General features: G+C 58.9%; 1 protein-coding gene across 1 annotated transcript; it reads right to left on the bottom strand.

Moving 5' to 3' along the window:
* Nucleotides 1-16127: 16127 nt before the first annotated feature.
* Nucleotides 16128-21511, bottom strand: LOC309583718 (maestro heat-like repeat-containing protein family member 7; the record flags this gene model as incomplete). The annotated part of the gene is made up of 12 exons (XM_082299499.1): nt 16128-16249; nt 16893-16995; nt 17375-17476; nt 17636-17791; nt 17920-18096; nt 18337-18474; nt 18645-18759; nt 19021-19158; nt 20040-20188; nt 20372-20701; nt 20816-20880; nt 21400-21511. 12 exons carry the CDS (start codon nt 21509-21511, stop codon nt 16128-16130), a joined length of 1707 nt encoding a protein of 568 aa, XP_082155625.1.
* Between the last annotated feature and the right edge of the window lie 2121 nt (nt 21512-23632).

Below are 23632 nucleotides of genomic sequence, written 5' to 3'. Positions count from 1 at the left end.
GGCCAGGCTTTGGGAGAAACCAAAGAGGAGAATGAAACCAGATGTTCCCACACTAGAAGTGATGTCAGCTTGTTTGTTCAACGCTGTCAAAGCTGGGCCCTTTCACAGCGAGGTTGAAGCCTCGGTGCCCGCAAAGCTGGATGTACCTGCAGGAATTCCCAGGGTCTGGGAATGGCTCTCCAGTCCTTGGCTGTGACAGCTTCCCCCAGCTGATGTGAGGATGTGGATGATGGCAAGGTCTGAGGGTGACTGGTGCTGTCTCTTTCTTGATTACTGTACACAATCTTGGGTAGTGATGATTGGGTGCTTTGCTGGGCTTCTCCTTTTGTGATTCTTTGCAGTTTTGCATTATAATAAATTCCACTATTCCTGAACTTGGTGTCTGTGTCTTTGGTGCTGACCCTGCCCACTGGCAAAACAGACACTGAGGGCCCTGGGAGAACCAAAGGGGTCTTGCGACACCGCGGGGCCTCGTGTAACCAAGGGCGCCATAGTGACACCGTGGGGCCCAAAGGAACCAAGGGGCCAGCGTGACACTGCAAGGCCTCGTGGAACCATGGAGAGCATTGTGACACTGTGGGGACTCCTACAATCAAGGGTCCATTGTTTTCCTCTCCCTGCCCCGGCCCCAGCCCTGCAAAGAAGCCCAGTCCTGTCTGGCCCTGCAGCAGGAACTGGAGGCACTGGAGGTCCGGGACAGTGACTCTGTGTCTGGGATGCTCAGGAGATCCTCAGCTCGGGCAGCTCGTGCAGCCCCAGGGCCCCGCTGCCCAGCACAGCAGCAGAGAGTTGGCTCCGGGGCTCCTCAGGCTGCTCCTGCTGCCATCCCAGGCACAGGGCAGCCTCTTGCCAGGGCTCCTCTGCACACACACGAGCTCCTGCTCTTCTCCTGGCCCATGCCAGCTCCCCACAGAGCCTTTCCCAGGGGAACACGTCTGTGCTGGCCTGAGCAGCCATTGCTGTAGCCTCTGCCCTGCTGCCCAGAGCCCCCGAGCTGGGGGTGCTGCTCTGCAGAGCATGGGGGCTGTGCTGCCCGGGGTCATGGGCTGCCTCTGCTGGGCTCTGCTGCTCAAGCTGGGAGACAGAGCTCTGCAGCTGATGGTGCTCCCTGCACTGACCCCCTCCCACACAGGCTCTGCTGTGGCCATGGAGGGTGCTCAGAGGTGCCTGCCTTGTTCCAGGGCTGGCACATGGGCTGGGGCTGCCCTGGATCCTCCTCTGCAAGTTTCCCGAGGGTCAGACGAGTCACTGCCCAGACTCCTTTCCCTGTACCTGCTGTGTCCCCCTGGGCTGCAGAGCTCTCATGGGTCACAGGAAACATTCAGTCCTTTATCTGTGGGTGAGCCCACCCTGGACAGGCCTGTGCCCAGTGAGCTCCACTCACTGCTGATCCCTGGCACACACTGTCCCTGCAGGTCCCCCGTGTTCTGCTGGCAGCTCCCAAGTCCCTCTAGAAGAACATTCCCCTGCCATCAGCCCTGGCACAAGCTGCAGAGCCCCAGGAAGGTTCATCACAGACCATTCACCATCTGGTGGGCACTGGCCACCAACAAGCAAAACCTGAAGCACACCCCAGTCTCTTGAAGGCCACACTGGGACCCTGATCTCATCCCACTGAGCCCTGGGAGAACAAGGAACACAGGCAGCCTCTTTAGAGTCTGGTCCTTGGGCCTGTTCCTGACAGTGACTGTGGAGGGAGAGCAAAGCCTTCCTGCAGTGCCTTCAGGAGATGCCCTTTGCTGATGGAACTGCTGTGGCGGAGCCCAGCTGTGTCCCAGCAGTGCCCATGGCCTGTCCCTGCCTGTGACACGCAGCAGGACTCGCACCACCCGGACAGAGCTGTTGGCCTTACACCATCACAGCGGCTCCAAAGGAGAGAGTGGAAGTAATAAGAGAGGAGCTCTGAAAAGACCAAGCTCTGCTGCTCCCTGGCTGTGCTGCTCTGCTGGGACTCTTCCCCCCCAATGCCTGCAACACTGGCCCTGCCCTCCAGCTCCAGGGATGGACTCAACCAAAGGATCTTGAACAGACACCTTGCTGATGGGTCCTTTATTTAATGTGAATACCCACAGAGCAGACTCCTTATTGACACAGTCCCTGCCAACAGTCACATTCAGCCTGTAAACAGTGAATAAGATGCATAACAAAATCTTTTGGGTACAACCTTAACATATGAGAAGAAAAAAAAGCCACCAAAACCACCACCACCAAAACAACCTGAGAAGGCAGGCTGGGCCTCTAATGATTACACTTTAGCCTATGGAGCTGAAAACAGGCAGGTTTTTGCTTCTGGAAAGCATCCAGTCATCACTTTCCTCAGGGCGTCCCTGAGCTCCTGGTTCCTCAGGCTGTAGATGAGGGGGTTCAGGGCTGGAGGCGCCACCGAGTACAGAACTGGCAGTGCCAGGTCCAGGGATGGGGAGGAGATGGAGGGGGGCTTCAGGCAGGCAACAAAGCCAGTGCTGAGGAACAGGGAGAGCACGGCCAGGTGAGGGAGGCATGTGGAAAAGGCTTTGTGCCATCCCTGCTCAGAGGGGATCCTCAGCACGGCCCTGAAGATCTGCACATAGGAGAAAACAATGAACACAAAAGCACCAAAAGTTAAACAGATGGAAAACACAACAAGCCCGAGTTCCCTGAGGTGGGATTTGGAGCAGGAGAGCTTGAGGATGTGTGGGATTTCACAGAAGAACTGGCCCAGGGCATTGCCCTGGCCCAGGGGCAGGGAAAATGTATTGGCCGTGTGCATGAGAGCGTAGAGAAAGGCACTGGCCCAGGCAGCTGCTGCCATGTGGGCACAAGCTCTGCTGCCCAGGAGGGTCCCGTAGTGCAGGGCTTTGCAGATGGACACGTAGCGCTCGTAGCACATGATGGTGAGGAGGAAATCCTCTGCTGAGAGGAAGAACAGAAAGAAAAACACGTGAGCAGCACATGCTGAGTAGGAGATGTGCCTGGTGCCCCAGAGGGAATTGTGCATGGCCTTGGGGACAGTGGTGCAGATGGAGCCCAGGTCGGTGAGGGCCAGGCTGAGCAGGAAGAAGAACATGGGGCTGTGCAGGTGCTGGCCGCAGGCTCCGGCGCTGATGATGAGGCCGCTGCCCAGGAGGGCAGCCAGGGAGATGCCCAGGAAGAGGCAGAAGTGCAGGAGCTGCAGCTGCCGCGTGTCTGCCAATGCCAGCAGGAGGAAGGGGCTGATGGAGCTGCTGTTGGACACTCGCCGTGTCTGGCCATGGGGACCTGTTCATGGAGAAGTCAGTGACAGCTTAAGGGAAATGTCTCTCAGCAAAATCAAAGACATGCCCCACAAATCCTTCTCCTGTCACACACTGACACCTTATGGGGATTCAGAGTGTGGCCACGGAGAAGGGCTTTGGCTGGCGTGGGGCCTTGCGAGAGACGGGGCGGGCCGGGGCCATGTCTGGCAGGAGGCGAGACAAAGAGCAAGAGGCGAGACAAAGAGTAGGATAGTTAATGGGAGATTGGGCGAGGAGATGGTAATCTGTAGCCCTTGGAGATGTAAAACATAGAACCTTAGGAGCTGAAGTTTGTAGCTGCTGAACTGCTGGTTTGGAACAGTATATAAAGATGGGACTCGTGCGATAGAATTTGGCTTTGCATGCAGCCGGCCAAGTCCGTGTTCAATCACCGACAACACCCTTCTGTTTTTCTAGCAGATCTTCCTTCAGCTCCAGCCGCAGCCCTGGTTGGTGCTGGCTGAGTGTGACATGAGTTTCAGGGCAGTTGCTCCGGGGGTTTTTATAATTCAGCCTTGCTGTGCAGAAGTGGGAGGGGGACAGGGACCTGTCCTGGTGTTCCACTTTGAAAGCCCAGCTAACACAAGGGCACTCCCAGGGCCCAAGAACAGGAATGGCAAAAGCTGTTAAAGTGTTCTAGAGGTTTTTATAGCTCCTCTTCATCTCCCCTGCTGACTGTTTTTGGATGTCAGAAACACTCAGCATTTCTGCTGCCCTCGGGGAGAATAGAGCGAGTTCTGTGAGGCAAGGTGGTGAGTGGAGAGTGAGGGGAGGTGGTCTGTCACTTTGTCCTGTTCCAAGATCCTCTGGCCTTTCACCCTCCTCAGACAGAGGATAATCACCCTCCCATATTTCCCTTAAAAACCATCCCAATGCTGCTGAGAGCAGATCGATCCACCACAGCCCATCAAATGTCCATCCCCTTCTCGAGCTCTCAGCCCCACACTGGTAGCCAAATACACACATGGCTCGTTTCACCAACCCAACAGCCCTTTCTCCATCATAAAACTTTTGTGTCTCACTGTGGGGCTTTCAGGTAACACCAAGATGCTACACGACCTGTTTGCGCCCTGGAGGCAAGCTCAGAGCTTAGGGGGAATCCTCAAGAAGAAAGCCAAGTGTCCTAATGATGGCATTGGATGTAGGGAGATGGAGCTCCTTCCCTGGCTGCATTGCCCACAGCCGGGCTCTGGGGCCAGCGTCACCCTGAGCCAGCTGTGCCCCCTCCCAGAGCCCCCAGGGCCGGGCAGCTGCTCCCAGCCCTGTGCTCTGCAGAGGGAACTGGGCCCGGGGCTGCAGAGCTGCCCCACGGCTCTGCTGCAGCTCTGCCTGCCCAGGAGGGGCTTCACGCCTTGGACCCCCGGCCCTGAGGGCAGAGGCTTGGCTGAGGGAGAGAGGAGGGGAGGGGGCTTGTTCAGAGGGAGGGGCTGCACTCGAGGGCATCCTGTGGAGGTCTCTAAGCTCTCCCTGCCACAACATTTCTGCCTTTTGTTTTCTCTCATTGCCTGATCTTCTCTCTGCTTGCTGAAGATCTTCCTCCTGGAGCTGTTTCCCTGTGCCTGACCTCTTCCTGCCAGCACTCACAGACCCCATATCTCTGTGCACTCTCCTTGGCCCTACAGAAACCTGCCTGTGTGCAGGGCACTGGCTGGGGACAGGTTCTGTTTGCAGCTGGGAGAAAGGACAGCTCAGACTGAGCCCGGTGGGTCCAGCAAAGGTGATGCCGGTGCGGTGCATGGGCAGAGGAGTGTCTTGAAAGCACTTTAGGAAACTCCTGCAGAGCACTCAAGTTACAGTTCCGATGCCTTAGGGACTCTTAAAAATGATGAATGCCTTTATCACTTCCCCCCTCCCATTCCCCAAGAGTAGGAGACTGAAAACAGTCTCAGGAAATTTCATCCCTATAGAAAGGATTGTGTTGGAAATATTACTGGACTGAGCTGAAGGCCTGAGCATGTCCTCATGTTCTACACCAGAGATACTCAGAGAATGTACTTCCTGAATCCACAGTCAGTGGCATGTTCCAGCTTGAGGAGATCACTCCAGGAACTGCAGCTGCACTGTCCTGCAGCCAGAGGCTTCCTGTGTCAAGGGCTGGGAATGATTCTCCCCCGGTCACTTCTCAGCATCTTCCCAGCCCTAACTGATGGAACCCCTCTGTGCCTCTGTGCTGTGCCCAGGCTGGCTGCAGGCAGTGCCCCAGCCGCCGGAAAGGCAGATCCTGTCCCTCCCTCATTGCTTGGGACTCTTCCCGGGGCACTGGGATGTGGGCATGTGCAATGCCAAGGGCAGGACCATGGGGTGGCCCCTGCCATGCTGCTGAGCAGGAAAAAAGAGGCAATGAGGCCCCAGGGCTGCAAGGGTCACTTGTCTCCCAACTGGCCTCAGGGCCAGGGCCAGCAGCCCTGGCCAAAGGGCTGCAGAAGTTGCCTCTGTCAGGGCCTTTCAGCTTCTGCACACCCCTCTGCCCTCTCCGGCCCAGGCTGTCCCACGGTGTCCCTGCCCTGCGCCTCTGTCCCTGCAGGCTGTCCTCATCCCCCCGGCTGCCCCACCTGGCTGGCCCCCTCCTTTGCTGGCAGCTCTGCGTCCTGCCTGCCTCTGCCTGGGCACACAGAGCCTTGGGCTGCTCCAGACTCCTTCTGGGGGACACGTTGCACCACTGCACTGCCCGGGGAGAGAAATTCCTTTCTCCTCGTGTCCAGTTTGGACCTCCCCAGCTGCCCTTTGCATTAATTCTTTCTTTTGCCGGCTGTTCTCTACTGTGTCAAAAGGATCCACCATCTCTGAAACCACCCTTCAAGCCCTCCCAGGACTCTCCTCCGCTGTCCTCAGTCTCCACTCCACTGAGCACAGAGCTCCTTTGTCCCTGTGTAGTGATCATGTGCTTGAGGCCACGGGCACCTGGACAAGAAGGTCAGTTCTTTTCTACAGCAAGGAAACCACAGAAGCCCAGTGTTTTGAAGGCAGATGAGAGGCAGCCACCAGAGGCCAAGGCAAGCCAGACCTGTGTGTCCTTGCAGCTTCTGTCTGAAAGCAACCCTTGGACATATGGGGAGTTTTGGAGGTGGAATTCCATTTCAGCTATGGGTGCCTGGACCGGAATGACAGTTCTTCTCACCAGGAAGGAAAGGGCAGAGCCCCAGTGTTTCAAAGGCTGATTAGTGGTGGCTCAAGGAGGCCAAGGCCAGCCAGACCTGTTTGTCTTGGCAGCTTTTGTCTTGGAGCAATCCTTGGATAGACGGATCTTGAGCGGCCAAATCCCACTTTTGTCCATGGACGTCTGGCCCAGAAGGACAGTTCTTTTCCACTGGCAGAAAAGTGAGGAGCCCCAGTGTTTCAAAGGCAGATGAGAGCTGGCCCTCAGGAAGCCAAGGGAAGCTGGACATTCCTGGCAGCTTTTGTCTGGGAGCTATTCCTTGGATAGATGGAATTTCAGAGGTGGATTCCCAATTTTGGCCATGGATGGCTGGACTTGAAAGATGGTTTTTTCCATGGCAAGAAAAGCACAGCCCCCTGTGTTTTGAAGGCAGATGTGAGGTGGCCCCTAAGAGGCCAAGGCCAGCCTGAGCTGTCTGTCCTGGCAGGTTTCACATGGGAACAATCCTCGGATAGAATCCAATTTGGAGGTAGCATCCTAATTTCAGCCATGGGTCCCTGGAGGAGGACAGCTCTTTCCCACAGAAAGGAAAGCACGGAACTCCAGCGTTTCAGGGGCAGAGGAGAAGCAACCCTCAACATGCCAAGGTCAGTTGGACCAGGCAGGTGGCCCCCAGGAGGCCAAGCCAACCAGACCTGTTCCACGCTGTTTGCAGCCTTGGGGCCCTGCAGCATCACAATTTTGTTCCCCTGAGGCCCAGCAATATCACAGTGGTCTCCTTGGCTCTACAGCAGCACAAAGGCCCCTTGCTTCCATGAGGCCTTGCTGTGTCAAAACGGTTTCCTTGGTTCCATGGGGCTGCAAAATAACACAATGGCCCACTGGTTCCATGAGGTCACGTAACAATGCGCGTAACAATGGTATCCTTGCTTCCACACAGTCAGAATGGCCCCCGGGCCTCCTGGAGCCCCACAGTGTCACTACGATCCCCTTGATTCCACCAGGCCCTGCCGTGCTACAATGACCCCTTGGTTATACAAGGCCCTGCAGTGTCACAATGGCCCCTTGGTTCTGAAGTGTGCAAGAGCCTAATACTAAGAGAAAGGCTCCAAAAAACGCTTCGTCATTATCACTGCTCAACACCTGAAAGGCTTCAAAAGTGCTTCGTCATTATGGCTGCTTATCATAATCACTCTTGAATGCCTGGAAACTACGTGCCGTACGGGCCGTGCATAGCCCGCCTGGAGGCCCATAAAAAGGAAGGCAAAACTGGTGCAAAATGTGGAAGCGAAAGCAAAAGGTAGAATCCCCGCCCTTTGCCTTTCCCCCCACCACCACCATCGCCTGCTGCCAGACACCCTGAGGCCTCCGGGAGCCGACGCCGCCCGCCTGGGGAGCACCCCCCAATCCTTCACCCCTGCACTGAAATCCCGAGGGAGTTGTGCAACCCCTAGCCCTGCTCCTTCGTCCCAGGCGCACCGAGGTTCAGCTGCAAGCATCGAGCCTGCATCTCGGAGCATGGGCCGCCGCTTTCCAGCCAAACTGCTCTAGACTTCAGAAGAGGCAGATAGGACCCTTCAAACAGCAGGAAAAAAAAGGCAAAAACCTCTCCACTTCCCCCACCCTGTCTCAGCAGCAACAAAGGTAGCACAGTGTGGTGCTGACTTATCCTATGCTTTTTAGAGTAACCTTGGCTTTTCTAACTTTTCTCTACTTTTCTCCTTCTTTCTCTTTGCCTCTCTTACCATTAGATAAACAGATACCCATTTTTTTGGCACCAACATTTAATCTCGTTTGGTTTTAATCTGGTCTTTGGGAATATTTTGAAGCTTCAAAGTTCTTTCCTTTTATACTCAGAGATTTTGTTTTCTTTGCCCTTCTGGGTGTAAATCAGATAGTAACAAAGTGTCATAATGCTCTCCACAGTTCCATGAGGCGCCACAATGTCCCAATGGACTTTTGGTTCCATGAACTTTGGTACTGTCAGCAACAATCTCCTTGGGTCCGCAGTGTCACAATGGACCCTTGGCTCCGTGAGGCTCCGTAGCGTAACATGGACGCCTTGACTCCATGAGGTTGTGGAGTGTCACAAGGATCTCCTTGGTTCTGCGGCCCTGCTGTGTGACAATGGGCCTGTGCTTCCATGAAGTTCTGTACTGTCAACCATGATCTCCTTGCTTGCACAGTGTCATAACTGACCCTTGGTTCCATCAGGTGCCTGGCCTCCAACAACCTCTAAGAGACCCTTATGGCCCCTCAAGGCCCCTCACAGCCCCTCATGACCCCTCAATGTCCCTCACAGTTCCCCATGGCCCCTCATGGCAGCTCACAGTCCCTCATAGCCCCTCACAGTTCATGGCCACTCATGACCCTTCACAGCCCCCAACAATCTCTCATGGCCCCTCACAGCACCTCAGGGCCCCTCATGGCCCCTCACGACTCCTCATGACCCTTCACAGCCCCTAACAAACCCTCAAGGCACCTCACAGCCCTTCACAGCCCCTCAAAACCTCTTGGAGATCTTCTGCAGCCTAAGTAATTTCTGTGTTAATCCCACTGAAACAACCAAAAGTGGAGTAAAAATAAAGAAATTAAGCAAAGAGGTCTAAAGCTGCTTAATTTTACTGGAATTTGGGGGTGAATTTGGGGTTCAGGGGAATATTTGGGAGGATCTGAGTGTTGTGGAGCCACGAAGCCAGGCAGACTGGGACCACAGTCTCACAGTTGTGCTGGCAGAACGTGTCCACCTGAGCCCATCTGTTCTCCAGGAATTCCAGTTTTCTGTCTCAGTCCCTGCCCTGAGTCTCCCCCTTTGGGGTGTGGCCTCCAAAGTGCCCAAATCGATGCTGAAGTGCCTGAGCTGCTCCGGGCTGTGGATGTTCCTGTCCCCCACCCTGTCCTGGTCGGTGCCATGGGGTGTGGGAGGGGGTCTGGGGGCGCCTTGGGGGACTGGGATGGGCTTTTATGGCCCTTGGAGCGGTTTGAGGTGCTGAGACAGGGTTTGGGGGCTTTTGGGGCAGTCTGTGTGGGAGTTTTGGGGTGTTGGCAGGGCTGTGTGGCTTGGAGAGAATTTGGGTGCGTGTTGGGGGAGATGGGTTGGGAATTCTGTGGCTTTTGGGGCCATTGCTATTGCTGGGAGTGGTTGGGGGAGTCCTGGCCAGGAGCTGTGGGGTGGTTTGAGGGGTCTGGGAGTGGCTGTGGAGCTGGGAGGGGGTTTTAGGGCAGATGTGACCTCCTCCCCAGATAGCCAAACTCGCCCCCAGACCCCACCCCCAAGATGCTGCTGGGGGTCGGGAGCTCCATGTTGCGGTTCATCCTCCTGGCGCTGCAGGAGAAGGTGAGGGGGGTCCCCAGGGGCCGTGTGTGTCCCCCCAGACGGTGTGTGACCCCCCCATGCCGGTGTCACCCCCTTTTCCCTGCCCACAGGGCTCCTGAGGCAGCCCCTGCTGCCCCGGGAGGGAATTTGGGGAGGGAGCAGAGGGGGTGCGCAGCCCCCGCCGGGGGATGACCCCGGCCCAGCGCCCTTCGTTCAGCACCGAGCTGGGCTTGGGGCCGCAGGAGGAAGAGGCCGATGGGAAGCAGATCCTGCAGGGGGGACAGGGCTTGGGCTCAGGGCAAGGTCCTGCCCTGCACACCTGGCTCAGGTGTGAGCCTGCCCCGGGAAGGGAGCGGGACATTGCCATCCCCACGGATCAGGGCTGGGAGCAGCGCTGGGAGCACGGACATGGAAATCCTGGGAGCCACTGGGACCGCCCTGGGGGGTGAATGATCCCCCCCAGCACCTTTCCAGGCCGCCCTGCAAGCTGAGAAATGCTCGCTGGGCCTCGGCCTTGGCCAAGAGCCCCCGGGCTCAGCTGCTCTGAGCTCAGGCGCTGCCGGCTCCCGCAGCCCGCCCAGGGCCGCCCTGCCCGTGCCGGGGCTGTGCTGGAATTCTCTGCTGCTGCTGGGCCACTCGGGGGCTCTGGCCCAGCAGGAAAGGTGACCCTGAGCCAGGAGCTTTCCTTGGCCGCAGCAAAGCCTCGGCACGGAAAGACCTTCCCAGCGCTGGGCCCTGGGCCGGGAGGGATTGTGCCACCAGAGCTGTCCCTCCATTTCTTCTGCCAGGCAGCTTTAGCACATGGAAAGTGGAGAAGCCAGAGCTGCCTCTCAGCTTTCCGCAGTCCTGCAGAGGAATCCTGTGTGGGAAGCAGCCTGGGAACAGGGTTGAGGTGGCAGGGCAGGGGAATTGAGAGCCCTTTCCTCCGCCGTGGGCCCAGGCTCTGGCCCTTGCCCTTTGCAATGGCCCTGCAGCTGCCAGAGGGGCCTTTTTGGCTCAGCTGAGAGCAGTCCTGCTGCAAGGCTGTCCTCGAGCTGCTTGGGCTGCACATGTGCCCAGGGAATGCTCATTGCTTGCAGTCTCAGGCGCTGTGGGTGTGCAGGTGTAACTACTGCAGGAGGGAACAGCTCTGCTGGGGGCAGTTCTCTTTTTCTTGGTGGTTTTTCTGTTGAATGAACGTTCCCTGCCAGCTGTGGGCAGAGCTCTGTAGCCGTATGTGCCACTTGTGTGTGGCACTGTGGCTCAGGAGGTGGCCAAGGGGAGCTTGGCCGAGGTGTGGGCAGAGGAATGGCCATCAGGCCAGGCTGGGGGGTCAGCGGCCGGTCAGTTGCGTTGCGTGGCCGCGGCTCTGGAGGCTTGTGTGGGAGCGTGTGCAGGGCTGGAAGGCTGGGGCTGCCGCCGCTGTGTCCCAGAGCCGGGAAGGCCGGGGCTGGCCCGGCCCTGGCCCGGCCCCGCCAGCTCTGGCAGCTGCCGGCGGGGACACAAAGGGCAGCTCCGAGCTGCGGCCGCTGCGCTGCGGCCGCACAAAGGCAGCGCCCGCAGAGCTCCAGGGCAAGGTCCTGGCCCTGGCTCGGGGCTGGGCCGGGGCCAGCGGCAGAAAATCAACTTGCAGCTTGGGCCCCGCAGCAGGGAGGAGCAGCAATTGCTGGCTGAGAGAGACTCTTGCCAAGGGCCTGCGGGGCCGGGCCCCAGGGAACGGCTTCCCGCTGCCCGAGGGCAGGCTGAGATGGGATGTGGGGCAGCAATGGTTCCCTGGCAGGGCGCTCAGGGCCTGGCCCAGGCTGGCCCCAGAAGCTGCGGCTGCCCCCGCATCCCTGCAAGTGTCCCAGGCCGGCTCGGCCATTGGGGCTTCCTGCCCAGGAGGGCTGGGCTGGGCTGGGCTGGGGCTGCTGAGGGCGGGATGGGCTCTGCCTGAGACAGCTGAAGGCTGCGCATGATGAGGCCCCGGGGACCCCGTTCCTCAGTGGGTTCTGGGGTATCCTGGGGCTCCTGGGGCTCCATGCTTTCCTTCCTAAGGAAAAGAACCATCCTTCTCATCCAGGCTCCCATGGCCAAAACTGAGATTTACCTCCCAAATTCTGTCTATCCAAGGATTGCTCCCAGACAAAAGCTGCCATGAGAGACAGGTCTGGCTGCTCTCGCCCATGGTGGCCACCTCTCATCTTCTTTCCAAACTCTTGGACTTTGTGCTTTTCTTTCATGTGGAATAAACCCATCCTTCTCAACAAGGTGTCCATGGCCAAAATTGGGATTCCACCTCCTGAATTCCCAATATCCAAGGGCTGCTCCCAGACAAACCTGGCAGGACAGACAGATGTGGCTGGCCTTGGCCTCTGGTGGCTGTGTCTCATCTGCCCCTGAAACCCTGGGGCTCGGTGCTGCCCTTCCTCTGGAGACCACTGTGACCCTGCGTGGCCTCGTGGAACCCAGGGGCCGTTGTGACCCTGCAGGGCTGGTGGCACCAAGGGGACCATTGTGACCCTGTGGCGTTCCATGGAACCAAGGGGCCACTGTGGCACTGCTGGCCCCAAAGAACCAAGGGGCCTTTGTGACCCTGCAGGGCCCACGGAACCAAGGGAACATGGAACAGCTCTGGCTGCCTTGGGCTCCTGGGGCCGCCTGGCAGCTCCGGCTGACCTTGGCATGGCCAGAGCTGCTTCTCACCTGCCCTGCAGCGCTGGGGCTCCGTGCTTTCCTTCCTATGGAGCAGAACTGTCCTTCTCCTCCAGGGGCCCATGGCCAAAACTGGGACTCTACATCCAAATTTGATTATGTAAGGATTGTTCCCATATGAAACTTGCCAGGACAGACAGCTCTGGCTGGCCTTGGCCTCTTGGGGGCCACCTCTCATCTGCCTTTGAAACACTGTGGGGCTGTGCTGCTCTTCCCAGGGAAATAAACTTCTTTCAAGTCCAGGTGTCCATGGCCAAAATTGGGAATCCGGCTCCAAAATTCCGTATATCCAAGTACAGCTCCCAGACAAAATTTGCCAGGACTGACAAGTCCAGCTTCCCTTGGCTTCCTGAGGGCCAGCTCTCAGCTGCCTTTGAAATGCTGGGGCTATGTTTTTCTTCCTGTGGAACAGAACCATCCTTCTCCTCCAGCTGCCCATGGCCAAAATTGGAATTTGGCCTCCAAAATTCCATCTATCCAAGGATTGCTGCCAGACAAAAGCTGCCAAGGCCAACAGGTCTGGCTGGCCTTGGCCTCTGGTGGCCGCCTTTCATGGATCACAGGGATACAGTTTGTTTTATCACAGATACTGTCCATGGTTAGATCCACCCCTCGATCTCGTGCCACCTATAAGTGGCATCTCTGCCCTGATGACCTGAGGCATCATAGGCCCACGAGTAGGGCTAATGAGGAACACCAAAACAACAAGCAGGTAGATCAGGCTGCAAAGATAGAAGTGTCACAGGTAGACTTGGACTGGAAACACAAGGGAGAGTTGTTCCTAGCTCGATGGGCCCATGATGCCTCAGGCCATCAGGGCAGAGATGCCACCTATAAGTGGGCACGAGACCGAGGGGTGGATCTGACCATGGACAGTATCTCCCAGGTGATCCATGACTGTGAGACATGCGCTGCGATCAAGCAGGCCAAGCGGGTGAAGCCTCTGTGGTACGGTGGGCAGTGGTCCAAATACAAGTATGGGGAGGCCTGGCAGATTGATTACATCACACTGCCTCAAACCCGCCAAGGCAAGCGCTGTGTGCTCACAATGGTAGAAGGCACCACAGGATGGCTGGAGACCTACCCTGTGCCTCATGCTACTGCCCAGAACACCATCCTGGGCCTGGAAAAGCAAGTCCTTTGGAGGCATGGCACCCCTGAGAGAATCGAGTCTGACAATGGGACTCATTTTAAGAACAGCCTTATAAACACCTGGGCTAGAGAACATGGCACTGAGTGGTGTACCACATCCCTTACCATGCACCAGCTGCAGGCAAAGTGGAACGGTGCCATGGATTGTTGAAAACCACCTTGAAGGTACTGGGTGGGGGAACTTTCAAAAATTGGGAACAGAATCTGGCAAAGGCCACCTGGTTAGTTAACACCTGAGGTTCCACCGATAGAGCTGGTCCAGCCCAATCTGAATCCCTGCATACAGCAGATGGAGATAAGGCCCCAGTAGTGCATGTCAGAGGTCTGTTAGGAAAGACTGTGGGGATGAATTCTGCCTCGAGTACAGACCAACCCATCCGTGGGGTTGTCTTTGCTCAGGGACCTGGTTGCACATGGTGGGTAATGCAGAAAGATGGAACAACACGTTGTGTACCACAGGGAGATCTGATTGTTGGGTGAAAACCACCTGTAGTGTGAAATGCCTGGGTACCCCTGCTTGCTGAGGGTCACTGTCACTGTTCGTACATAGCTGTATATATATATGTATATGTATATGTATTGATGTGTGTGTGTAGAGTTAGAATATCTTAGTTTGGGCATTGAGCCAATGATATGGGATAAGGGGTGGAATGTCTTGGGGTGACTTTATGATGCATATCCCATATCACTGCCCTATGCCCAGAAATTAATTTTTGTGCCTTTCTATGCCTCTAAACTGAGCCTGAGAGAGGGAAGGAAAAACTGAGCAAAACTTTTTCAAAGCAGTTTGCAGCTTGTTCAGGGTCACACAGAGATAGGGACTTTCTTTTTCCCAGCTGCAGCAGGGGAGGGAGGAGGCACCCAGCTTGCTGCTTCCCTGGTCAGCTTTTGGTGAGTTCTTCAGCTTCTTTTTCTCCAAAGGGAGACTGAGAGCTGAATTTTTTTTTCCTTCCCTGGAATTCTGGATTTTCTTCCTTTTCTGATGGCCTACTTCAATATCAGAGCACATCGGGAGGACTTTCCACTGGGCACAGAGGGCCTGGCCCTGGGCCAAGCCCCAGCTCCGAGGAGACCAAAGGGAGGACTCTGACACTGTCACAGGTTTTTTCTCCACAGTGAGAGATTTTATTATTTAGCATTATTTTCCTTTTCCGGTGTGTTTGTTAAATAAATAGTTATTATCTCCTTCACTTTCCTTTGAGGAAAATTTATTTTTTCCCGAACCAGGTTCGGGGGAGGGGTGGTTGTGCCTTCCCTCAGAGGATATCTTTCTAAATTGGGCAAAACCGGCCCATATGCAAAGGAACCAAACTTACAAAAGTGTGAAGAACTCGTGACCTGTTGTCCATCTTGGGGTCCCTCTTGGCAGTAGCCTCTGGCTACCCTGGGTGTACCTTTGAAGGCCTTTCAAATAAATACCTACCTTTATTCCCTTATTCTGGTCTAGCCTCTGTTTTTAGGTGGCCTCTCAAGGCATCAGCAGGGGCTGCGATCCCACACTTGTGGGGACCAGAACCGCCCCCAGGATCCCAACACTGCCTGACAGCGCTCCGGACACCGGGATGGCCGCGCGTCCGAGTCTCGGCCACCGTGCTGCTGCTTCCTTTGCTCATAGACACACCCAGAGGCCACTGTTAAGCCCGGATGGTCTCTGGTTCTGCCCTCTTCCTGATCCCGGGCAGGGATGCAGCACTGCTGCGCTTTCAGGAAGCTGCTCTTGAAAACTTCCAGCATTCCAAGCTCCTTTGCCCTCCGTGGAGGCTTGCCACGGAATCCCTCACAGCTGCCTCCGGAGCATCCTCCTGTTGGCTGTTCTAAAATCCAGGGCCTTCAGGGTGCTCAGCAAGACCTCTGACTCCACAGTGTTGTGGAACTGGACCTTCAGGACAGGGACCTTTCCAGCCTGAGCTGCCCTCGTTCCTCTGTGTCTCTGCACAAAACATGGCATGGTGTGGATACAAAAATGCTGCTAGCAAGGATTTTCTTGCTGTTTTCTAAGCCTGTGAGAGACTTTTCTCTCTCACGGAAGAGGTAGCAGAGTTATGTAAACAACCAAACAGCTGCAGCCTTGAAAAGTCTTGTTTATAGTACAGTAGAAAATATTTTGACAATGGATGCTTTAGGATTTTAGCCAATCACCCCAAGGGGTGGCTGATCCTTTGTCCAATTAGACTATGAAGAAAAAAGTCTATAAAAGAGTTTGTAAAATAATTAAATAAATCAATCTTGCTGCACAGTTCCTGCCTGCTGGATCTTCTCTCCTCCTCCCTACGGCTGCGGGACATGGTGATATTCCCTAGGGTTGCAGTAATAGCACGGAAGAGAGCGGCAGGAGGGGCCTGTGTGTCCCAGGGCTCAGGTTTTGGGCTGCTTCAGCACCACAGAGATGCAGGTCAAGTGAAGAAGCCAAACTGTTTATTAATAGGAGGCGAAGCGAAGGGATGAGCTGGGAGGGAAAAAGGGGATGGGCAGGGTCTGAGGGCTGGAGGGATGGAGCTGTCAAAAGGGAGGGAGAGGGCAGGAGCTATGGGAGCTTTCCACAGGCTCAGCTGTGACCAGCATCAGCTGTGCCTGGAGCTCCAGCTGCTCTACTCTAGTCTCCAGATGGTCTCATCTTCCAGGATATCTGGAGGGCTTAAAGGGACTCTGGTTCTGAGCCAGCAGATGAACGTAGTTCAGCAGCTCTTTCCTTGAATATTTTCTGAACTACGATGTTTGTCTGGGAAGGGCTGTCGTCTCTCCTCAGGGCTTGAAGGGCTGGAAGAGACAGGAACAGAGCCACGGTCAGAGCCTGGATCTGCAGGAATCCAAGCAGACCTTCCTGCCAGGGCCATCTCACCCAGCTCCTGCCATGGCCAGAAGACAGCAGGGGCCAAGGAGATCAGCCAGAAGGTGCTGGCCATGAAGCTCCCCACCGTGTCCCTGAAACCTCTCTGTGCTCTGCCCACATCACCCCGAGTCCACACTTGGAGCAAAGCCCCCACAGCCAGGGCAGGGATTGCAGCTCCCGAGCCAGGCATTGCAGCTCGCCCCCGCCAGCCCCCGCTGCCAGCCCGCTGCCCTCACTCACCCTCACTGAGGACCTGGAGCTCTTCCTTGTGCCCCCTCAAGAACACCCTGGCAGTCCCTGGGAGCACAGAGGCGGTCACGGCCCCGCGGCACGGCTCCCTCGCAGCGGCGCTGCCAGCCCCGTGGCCACACGCTCTCCTGCCCCGGCAGGGCTCAGCCCGGGCCCTCGCCGCATCCTGACGCCCGAGGGCACGGCTGCGAGAGGGCGGCAGCGGCCCCGAGGGCAGGCGGGGCTCCACGGCCCCGGGCCCGGATCCCGCTGCCGGGGCAGCAGCCGGGGCTGGGGCCGAGCTGCGGCGGGGCGGGGAGGGGCCCCGGGCCCGTGGCTCACCGATGAACCTGACGGCCGCCTCTCGCAGCGACTCCTGCGGGCTCTCCACGAACGGCAGCGCCTGGTGCAGGCGCTCGGCCGCTCGGCTCCTGTCCTCTGCCAGCTGCAGAGAGCGCCAGGAGGGAAGGGTTGGCGCGGGCTCAGCCCCTTGGCCGGGCTCTCTGCGCCCAGCCCTGGCCTCCCGTGCCCGCACGGCCCCGAGGCCCGGCCAGCAGCCGCTGGCGCCGGGCTCTGGAGGGGGCCGAGGGCCGGCTGCTGCCCGGGGAGCCGCGGTGCCGCCCCGCGCCACAGCCCAGCGGGGCCGGGGCTCCATCGGCTCCCGGCTCGGGGCCACAGGAGCCTGGAGAAGAGCACGGGGAAGGGAGCAGCGTGTGGGGCGCAGGCTGGCGCCCCTGGTGCAGCACTGGGCAGGGGCACAGCTGCCAGCCCCACACACTGGGCTTCTCCAGGCTGTGCCTCAGGCTTCTCCAGTCAGGCTTTACCAGGCACTCGGCGAACGTCAACAGCTGCTCCTTCTTCAGCAGTTGCTTGAGATTCCTCCTCTTCAGGAACCCGGCCGCACAAAGAAGAGTTTCCATCGAGGCCTGGAGAGCAGCAGAGGCACAGAGATGGCACCGCAGCCCAGGGCACAGGACTCGTGTCCCTGTTCCAAGGCCAGGAGGATGCTGGAGCCCAGGAGGTACCAGGGCAGGAGGCAGCTGAGCCCCGTCCTTGGGATGCAGCAGCATCACACAAAACCTCACCTCTGCCACGTGGCGGTTCTCCTCATGGCAGTGCAAGAAGAGCAGGAGCAGGCTCTGGCTCACAATCCTCTCCAGGGGCTTTTTTCCCTCCTCCACTACCAACTCCATCACCTTGCTGAAGAGGTGAATGGAGAACAGCTGCACATGGCTGTTGTCCTGGTGGAAAAAGATAAGACCCTAAGACCAATTACTCCAGGTTCCCCAAGGAAAAGGCCTGAAAATCCATAAGGCTTGAAGTTTTGCAGGTAGCACCCCAGCCTATGGCTGGGGGCACAGAGCCTTACATTTTCAAAGAGTGGCAGGAGCGCCTCAGCCAGTTTCGGGGCAGTGGTGCTGGATACCAGGATGTCTTTGTTCTCCAGCGCATTCATGAACACAGAGAGGGACATCCTGACCACCTCTCCATCTGCATCGCCCAGCAGCTCCACAAGCCGTTGGGACAGGCTGCCCATTCTTCTGGCCTGTGTGGAACACAAGGCTGTGCTGTGAAGCCATGAACGGCTGCACTGCCTACACCACCCTGGCCCTGCAAGCCCACCCTGCTGCCGCAGGGCCCAGAGGCCAAAGGCCTGTCCTGAAGCACTGGGGCAGCTGAGCCGGGAGGCAGGAGAGCTGGGAGCAGCTGCCTCAGCTCCTGAAGCCCAGCCAAGCCCATGTGACTGCTTTCCCCAGCGCAGCTTCAGCCACTGCCGCCTTCTCACCATCGCGGGATCCTTGCTGAGCACCACGAGGCCTCTGAGTGCCAGGCGACATCTCTGCGTGCACTCGCTCAGCAGGTACCTGGACATCATCTCCAGGACACTGTCACCGCATTCCCTCAAGTCCAGGCACTCGAGGAGCTGAAAGGCACAGGGCAGTGACAGGGGAGCCGGCCGGCAGGAGCCCGGAACCGCCCAGGGCTGGGCCCAGGCAGCAGCGCAGGGCGCGGGCACGTCCCAGGCAGCTGCGGCTACGAGAGGGCAGAGAGGCGGGAGGCAGCTCAGCGAGGCAGCGCTGGCGTCAGGCTCACCTCCACAAGGAATGCCAGGAAGGGCAGATCCCAGCGTGGCTCCTCCCTGCTCAGCAGCCCAAGCAGGCGGAGTGCAATCCCAGCACACATGGGAAGGGAGACCCAGCGCATCTCTCTGGCAGAGGGAAAAAGGCATCAAGGCTGTGAGCTGGGGGGCAAACATCTCCCAGGACTGACTCACAGAGGTCTGGTCCCCTGCAGGGGATGTGGGTGCTCTGGGAGGTGGCTGCTCCTGAGCACCCTTCTCCAGCCTTTTCCAGCGTCCTTGGCCATTCCTCATTGACCAGGCCCTCTGGCCCATGGCCACAAGGACTGTGTGGGGCACCGCAGGCACAGGGCACAAGTGCCGGGGGCAGTGGGGAGAAGGGGGTCTCACCTGGCCAGCAGCCCCACTGCATAGTGCTGGGTGTCAGCACACAGCAGCGTGTCCCAGCCACGCTTGCGCTCCATCGCCACCACCTCATTGTCACAGCGCAGTCGACAGAGCAGAGCCTTCATGGCCTGCACTGCAAACCTGTGTGCAGAGCAAAGCCCAGGTCACACTGGGAGCACTGGCGCTGGCCACAAGGGCATGGGAAGGACAGGAGGACTGGGACCTGTTGGGGTTGCTGGGAAGGCGGTGTTCCTCCCGGCATGCTCTCCAGAAGTGATCAACTTCCTCTGGCATCTGCTGTGTGGTGATGACAACATGGGAGAGCAGAGCCACAAAGATGCGGGAGGAGTAAAGGTTCACTGCCTCGTGGCACCGAGGCACCTGGACAATCACCCACAGCCCCAGAGTTGCCTGCAAAAGAAGCAGCCCGAGACAGCGCTCGGTGCCGAGCTGTCCATGTGGCAGGGCCCGAGGGGAGACGCAGGGGGAGCACCGGGCCTGGTGCCCCCTGAGCCTGCCCCTAGCCCAGGTTTCACCCAGTGCTTGAGGCAGGGAGAGGATGGAGAGCTGCTGGAGCAGCAGCTTGGGGGCAAGCAAAGGCCAGTTCCAGAAACTCACAGCCAGGGCAAGGACAGGTGTGTCGTCCCCATCAGAGGTGCACATGCTGTGCAGAGGCCAGTCCTCCATCACACAGAGCAGTGTTGGCAGCACCTTCTCCAGTGTGCTGCCTGACAAGCCTAGGAGTCTCCACATCATTGTGGCAGCTCTGTGGGATCGGAGCTCTGAGTCAGGGGCGTCTCAGTCACAGTACCATGCCCTGTGCAGCTGTGGGGGCCCAGGTGACAGAGCCCCGGTGCCCTGAGGGGCAGGGAGGGAGCATGGCAGCAGGCTCAGGAAACAGAGGGGCCCGAGGGTCCTGCAGCTCTCCGCCTGTCTGGCAGACCCCATTGGACAGGCGGCACAGGGCGATGGGCCCTAAGGGCTGGTGAGCCCCGAGCTCTCAAGGCAGCTGGGCCCCGTACCTGTCGCACGATGGGGCACAGCGCAGGAGGGTCAGCACCACATCAGCGGGGTGCTCTTCAGCCAGCCTCAGAAGGTTAAAGCCCAGCCTGGCGCCCACAGTGACATGGGACCTGAGACTCTGGTGAATGTTCCTCACCGTGGCTGGCACCTGGAGGAGGCATGGGGAAGACTTGGAGCACTGTCCAAGGGAGCAACTTCCCCAGCTGCCCCCAAGAAATGCTTCCCTTCTCGACTCACTGTTCTGGTCTCAAAGGCTGAGGGGGCCCAGCAGTCGTGGCTTGAGGGGGCACACGATCCTTGGAGTCTCCAGCCCTGACCCCAGGCTGCTTACCTGCTGCTGAGAAGAATCAGCACTCTCCTTGAAATAACCCAGTTCAGGAGCATGAATCCCAGTGGGAATGGGCGTAGTGTCAGTATTTGGGATGCCCTGAGTCTCTCCGGTGTCGGTGTTTGTGATGGCCATGTCCTCAGTCACTGCCACGTCAGTCTTCACTCTGTGATCATTCATTGGACTGTCAGAGTCTTCTGAGGGTGCAGTGATATCTGTGCTGACATCAGGCTCTGCCTGGAGCTCGGTCAGCCCAGAGTCAGGCTCAGCTGTGCCCTCAGTTGCTGTGGTGCTGGTCTTTCCACGCCGAATGTGGATGAACTTCCGGAACATCTGCAGGAGAACAAAGGACAGGGAAGGGAGGGATGTTCCAAGGGGTGCTCCAGGCACGGTGCTCGGCTGAGCAGCGACAGCAGGCCCAGCCCAGGTGGGGATGGCTGCAGGTACCTGCACTGTTCTCCGGAAGCGGCCGTGGGCACGGTCCTGCTCTTGTGTCCGGTCCGGGGCTGCATCTGGCAAAGAGCGAGCGCAGCCAGAGCTGAGGGGCTGCAGGAGAGGCCGGAGAACGCAGCCCAGCCCTGCGCTCCCCAGGCAGGGACAGCCCCGGGATGCCCAGGGCATGGAGCACGGCTGCTGCAGAGGGTCTGGCCCGGCCCCTCTTCCATCCTATCCATGGGCCTGTTCTCCAGGGATGCGATGGGATGGGACGGGACGGGACGGGAGGGCATGGGATGGGATGGGATGGGATGGGATGGGATGGGATGGGATGGGATGGGATGGGATGGGATGGGGTGGGATGGGATGGGATGGGATGCGATGGGATGGGATGCGATGGGATGGGATGGGATGCGATGGGATGGGATGGGATGGGATGGGATGGGATGCGATGCGATGCGATGCGATGCGATGCGATGCGATGGGGATGGGATGGGATGGGATGGGATGGGATGGGATGGGATGGGATGGGATGGGATGGGATGGTGCCAAGCTGGCTGCCACCATCAGCCCTGTGGCCCAGCTCTGTCACTCACCGTCCTGCCGTGGCTGGAACTGCTCCAGTTCTTCGGGCTGTTGTGCTGGGGCAGCTCCAGGGCCTTTTTTCCCCCTGAACACCTTGAACAGGCGACGGAATCTGCCCGCCATGCCACAGTCTGGCCTCGAGGGCACCTTCAAGAGAGATTCCTTGGGAAAGCTCTGAGTGAACAAGTCCTGCACTTGTGCCTTGAAGGCACCAGCAGCAGAGAAGCCTCAGGAAGGCTACAGGACAGCAAGTCCTGCAGCCTGGTCTCAGAGGGCTCCTGCCACAAGGACAGGAGACTCCTCGTCAAGGATTGTGGTCAGCAAAGCCAGCGGTCTGGCCTTGAGGGCACCGGCCACAGGGATGGCAGATGCCTCAGAAAAGCTCCAGGGCACCAAGTCCCATGGTCTGCCCTCGAGGGCACCTGCAAAAGAGAAGCCTCAAGAAGGCCACAGGTCACCAAGTCCTGTGGTCTGGCCTCGAGGTCACCTGCAGGAATAACGCCTCGGAAAAGCTCCGGGTCAGCGAGGATCGAGTGCGCTGTGCGGGGGCTCCTCACGGCACCGCTCTGTCCCGTCCTGTCCCGTCGCGTGCTCCGAGCACTGTGGCGTGGCCGCGTCGCCGCCAGCCCCTATGTCAGCACGTGTCACAAAGGGCCCTGGGACACCCTGTCCCGTTCCATCCCACGGTGACCATGCTGCACCGTGTCACAAAGGGCCCCGGGACACCCTGTCCCGTTCCATCCCACGGTGACCATGCTGCACCGTGTCACAAAGGGCCCTGGGACACCCTGTCCCGTTCCATCCCACGGTGACCATGCTGCACCGTGTCACAAAGGGCCCTGGGACACCCTGTCCCGTTCCATCCCACGGTGACCATGCTGCACCGTGTCACAAAGGGCCCTGGGACACCCTGTCCCGTTCCATCCCACGGTGACCATGCTGCACCGTGTCACAAAGGGCCCTGGGACACCCTGTCCCGTTCCATCCCACGGTGACCGTGCTGCACCGTGTCACAAAGGGCCCTTGCACACGCTGCCACCTGCCCCGGGGCTGCCCCCAGCCCACCCCAAGTGGCCCAGGTTGGAAGGAATGCCTTGCCCCAAGTGTCTAAGGCAGCCCAACAGGAACTTTAGCATCAGCTCCAGCCATAAGCAAACGCTCCCCTGCTCTGCGGGCTCGGGGCAGCACCAGGAGCCCTCACGGCTGCCGCCGCAGCCACCGCGGGAAGGGTACGGGGCCTTCCACAGAAGCTGGCACGGCCCCTTCCTCTTCTTCCTCCTCGCTGCTGCCGGGATTCAGCCCCCGCCGCCGCCCGGCTCCTTCTGCCGCTCCTGCCCGGCACGAAGCGGCGGTGCCGCTGACGGGGCCGGAGCGCGGCTGCCCCGCGACTGCCCCGCGCCTCAGGGCCGGGCCGGGGAGTGACCGCACGGCTGGGGAGGGACCCCCCGCTGGCCAGGGCAGGGACTGACCCCATGGGAGGGACCCCGCGCTGGCCAGGGCAGGGACTGACCCCATGGGAGGGACCCCGCGCCGGAGCACGGAAGGATTCCTGTCCCCGAGGGGAAGCAGCGGCACGAACTGACCGCGACTCCCATCCCTTCTCCCTGCCCCGCTGGGCACAGCAGGGAGGAGCCGGGGATAAAGTGAACTCCGGCAAGGAGAAAGAGGTCGGGGGAAGGTTCTGTACCAGGGTTTATTTTCCTCCTCACTCTCCAGTTCTGATTCGCTCCGTCCCAAATCCAGGGGCCGGGGCCGCCTGCGGTGTCCGATCCCCGGCAGCAGCGGGGAGGCCTCGGGGAGCGGCGGCGGGCGGGGCCCTTTGGAGCCGCCCCGGGCCCCTGAAGGAGCCGCAGCGAGGGGCGTCTCCGCCGGCCCGTGGCACTGAAGGAGCTGCACCGAGACACCGGCGAGGAGCCCGGCGCTGAAAGAGCCGCAGCGGAGGGCGTGGGATGGGAGGTGCGAATGGAATAAAAGAAGGAGAATGGAATAATAAATTCTAGAAGAAGTGCACGGGGAGTGGCGGCTGCGCAGTGACTGAAAGAGCTGCAGCGAGGGAGCGTCGGGGCAGCAGCGCGGGGTCTCGGCCGCTCCGTGTCACCGCAAGAGCCGCAGCGAGGGACGGGCGGGGCGCGGCTCGGATCGAGCCCCTCCAGCTGCGCGAAGAGCGGCGACCCCGCGGGACCGCGCCGGGGCCGGGCGGCGGCGGCAGCCGGAGCCGGGGAAGCGGCTTCGAGCGGCGGAGAC

Source organism: Coloeus monedula (assembly GCF_965178545.1).
Source record: "Coloeus monedula genome assembly, chromosome: 32".
Classification (NCBI taxonomy): domain Eukaryota; kingdom Metazoa; phylum Chordata; class Aves; order Passeriformes; family Corvidae; genus Coloeus; species Coloeus monedula.
The sequence above is the reverse complement of the archived record's forward strand: the minus strand, read 5'-3'. Positions and strand labels throughout refer to the sequence as shown.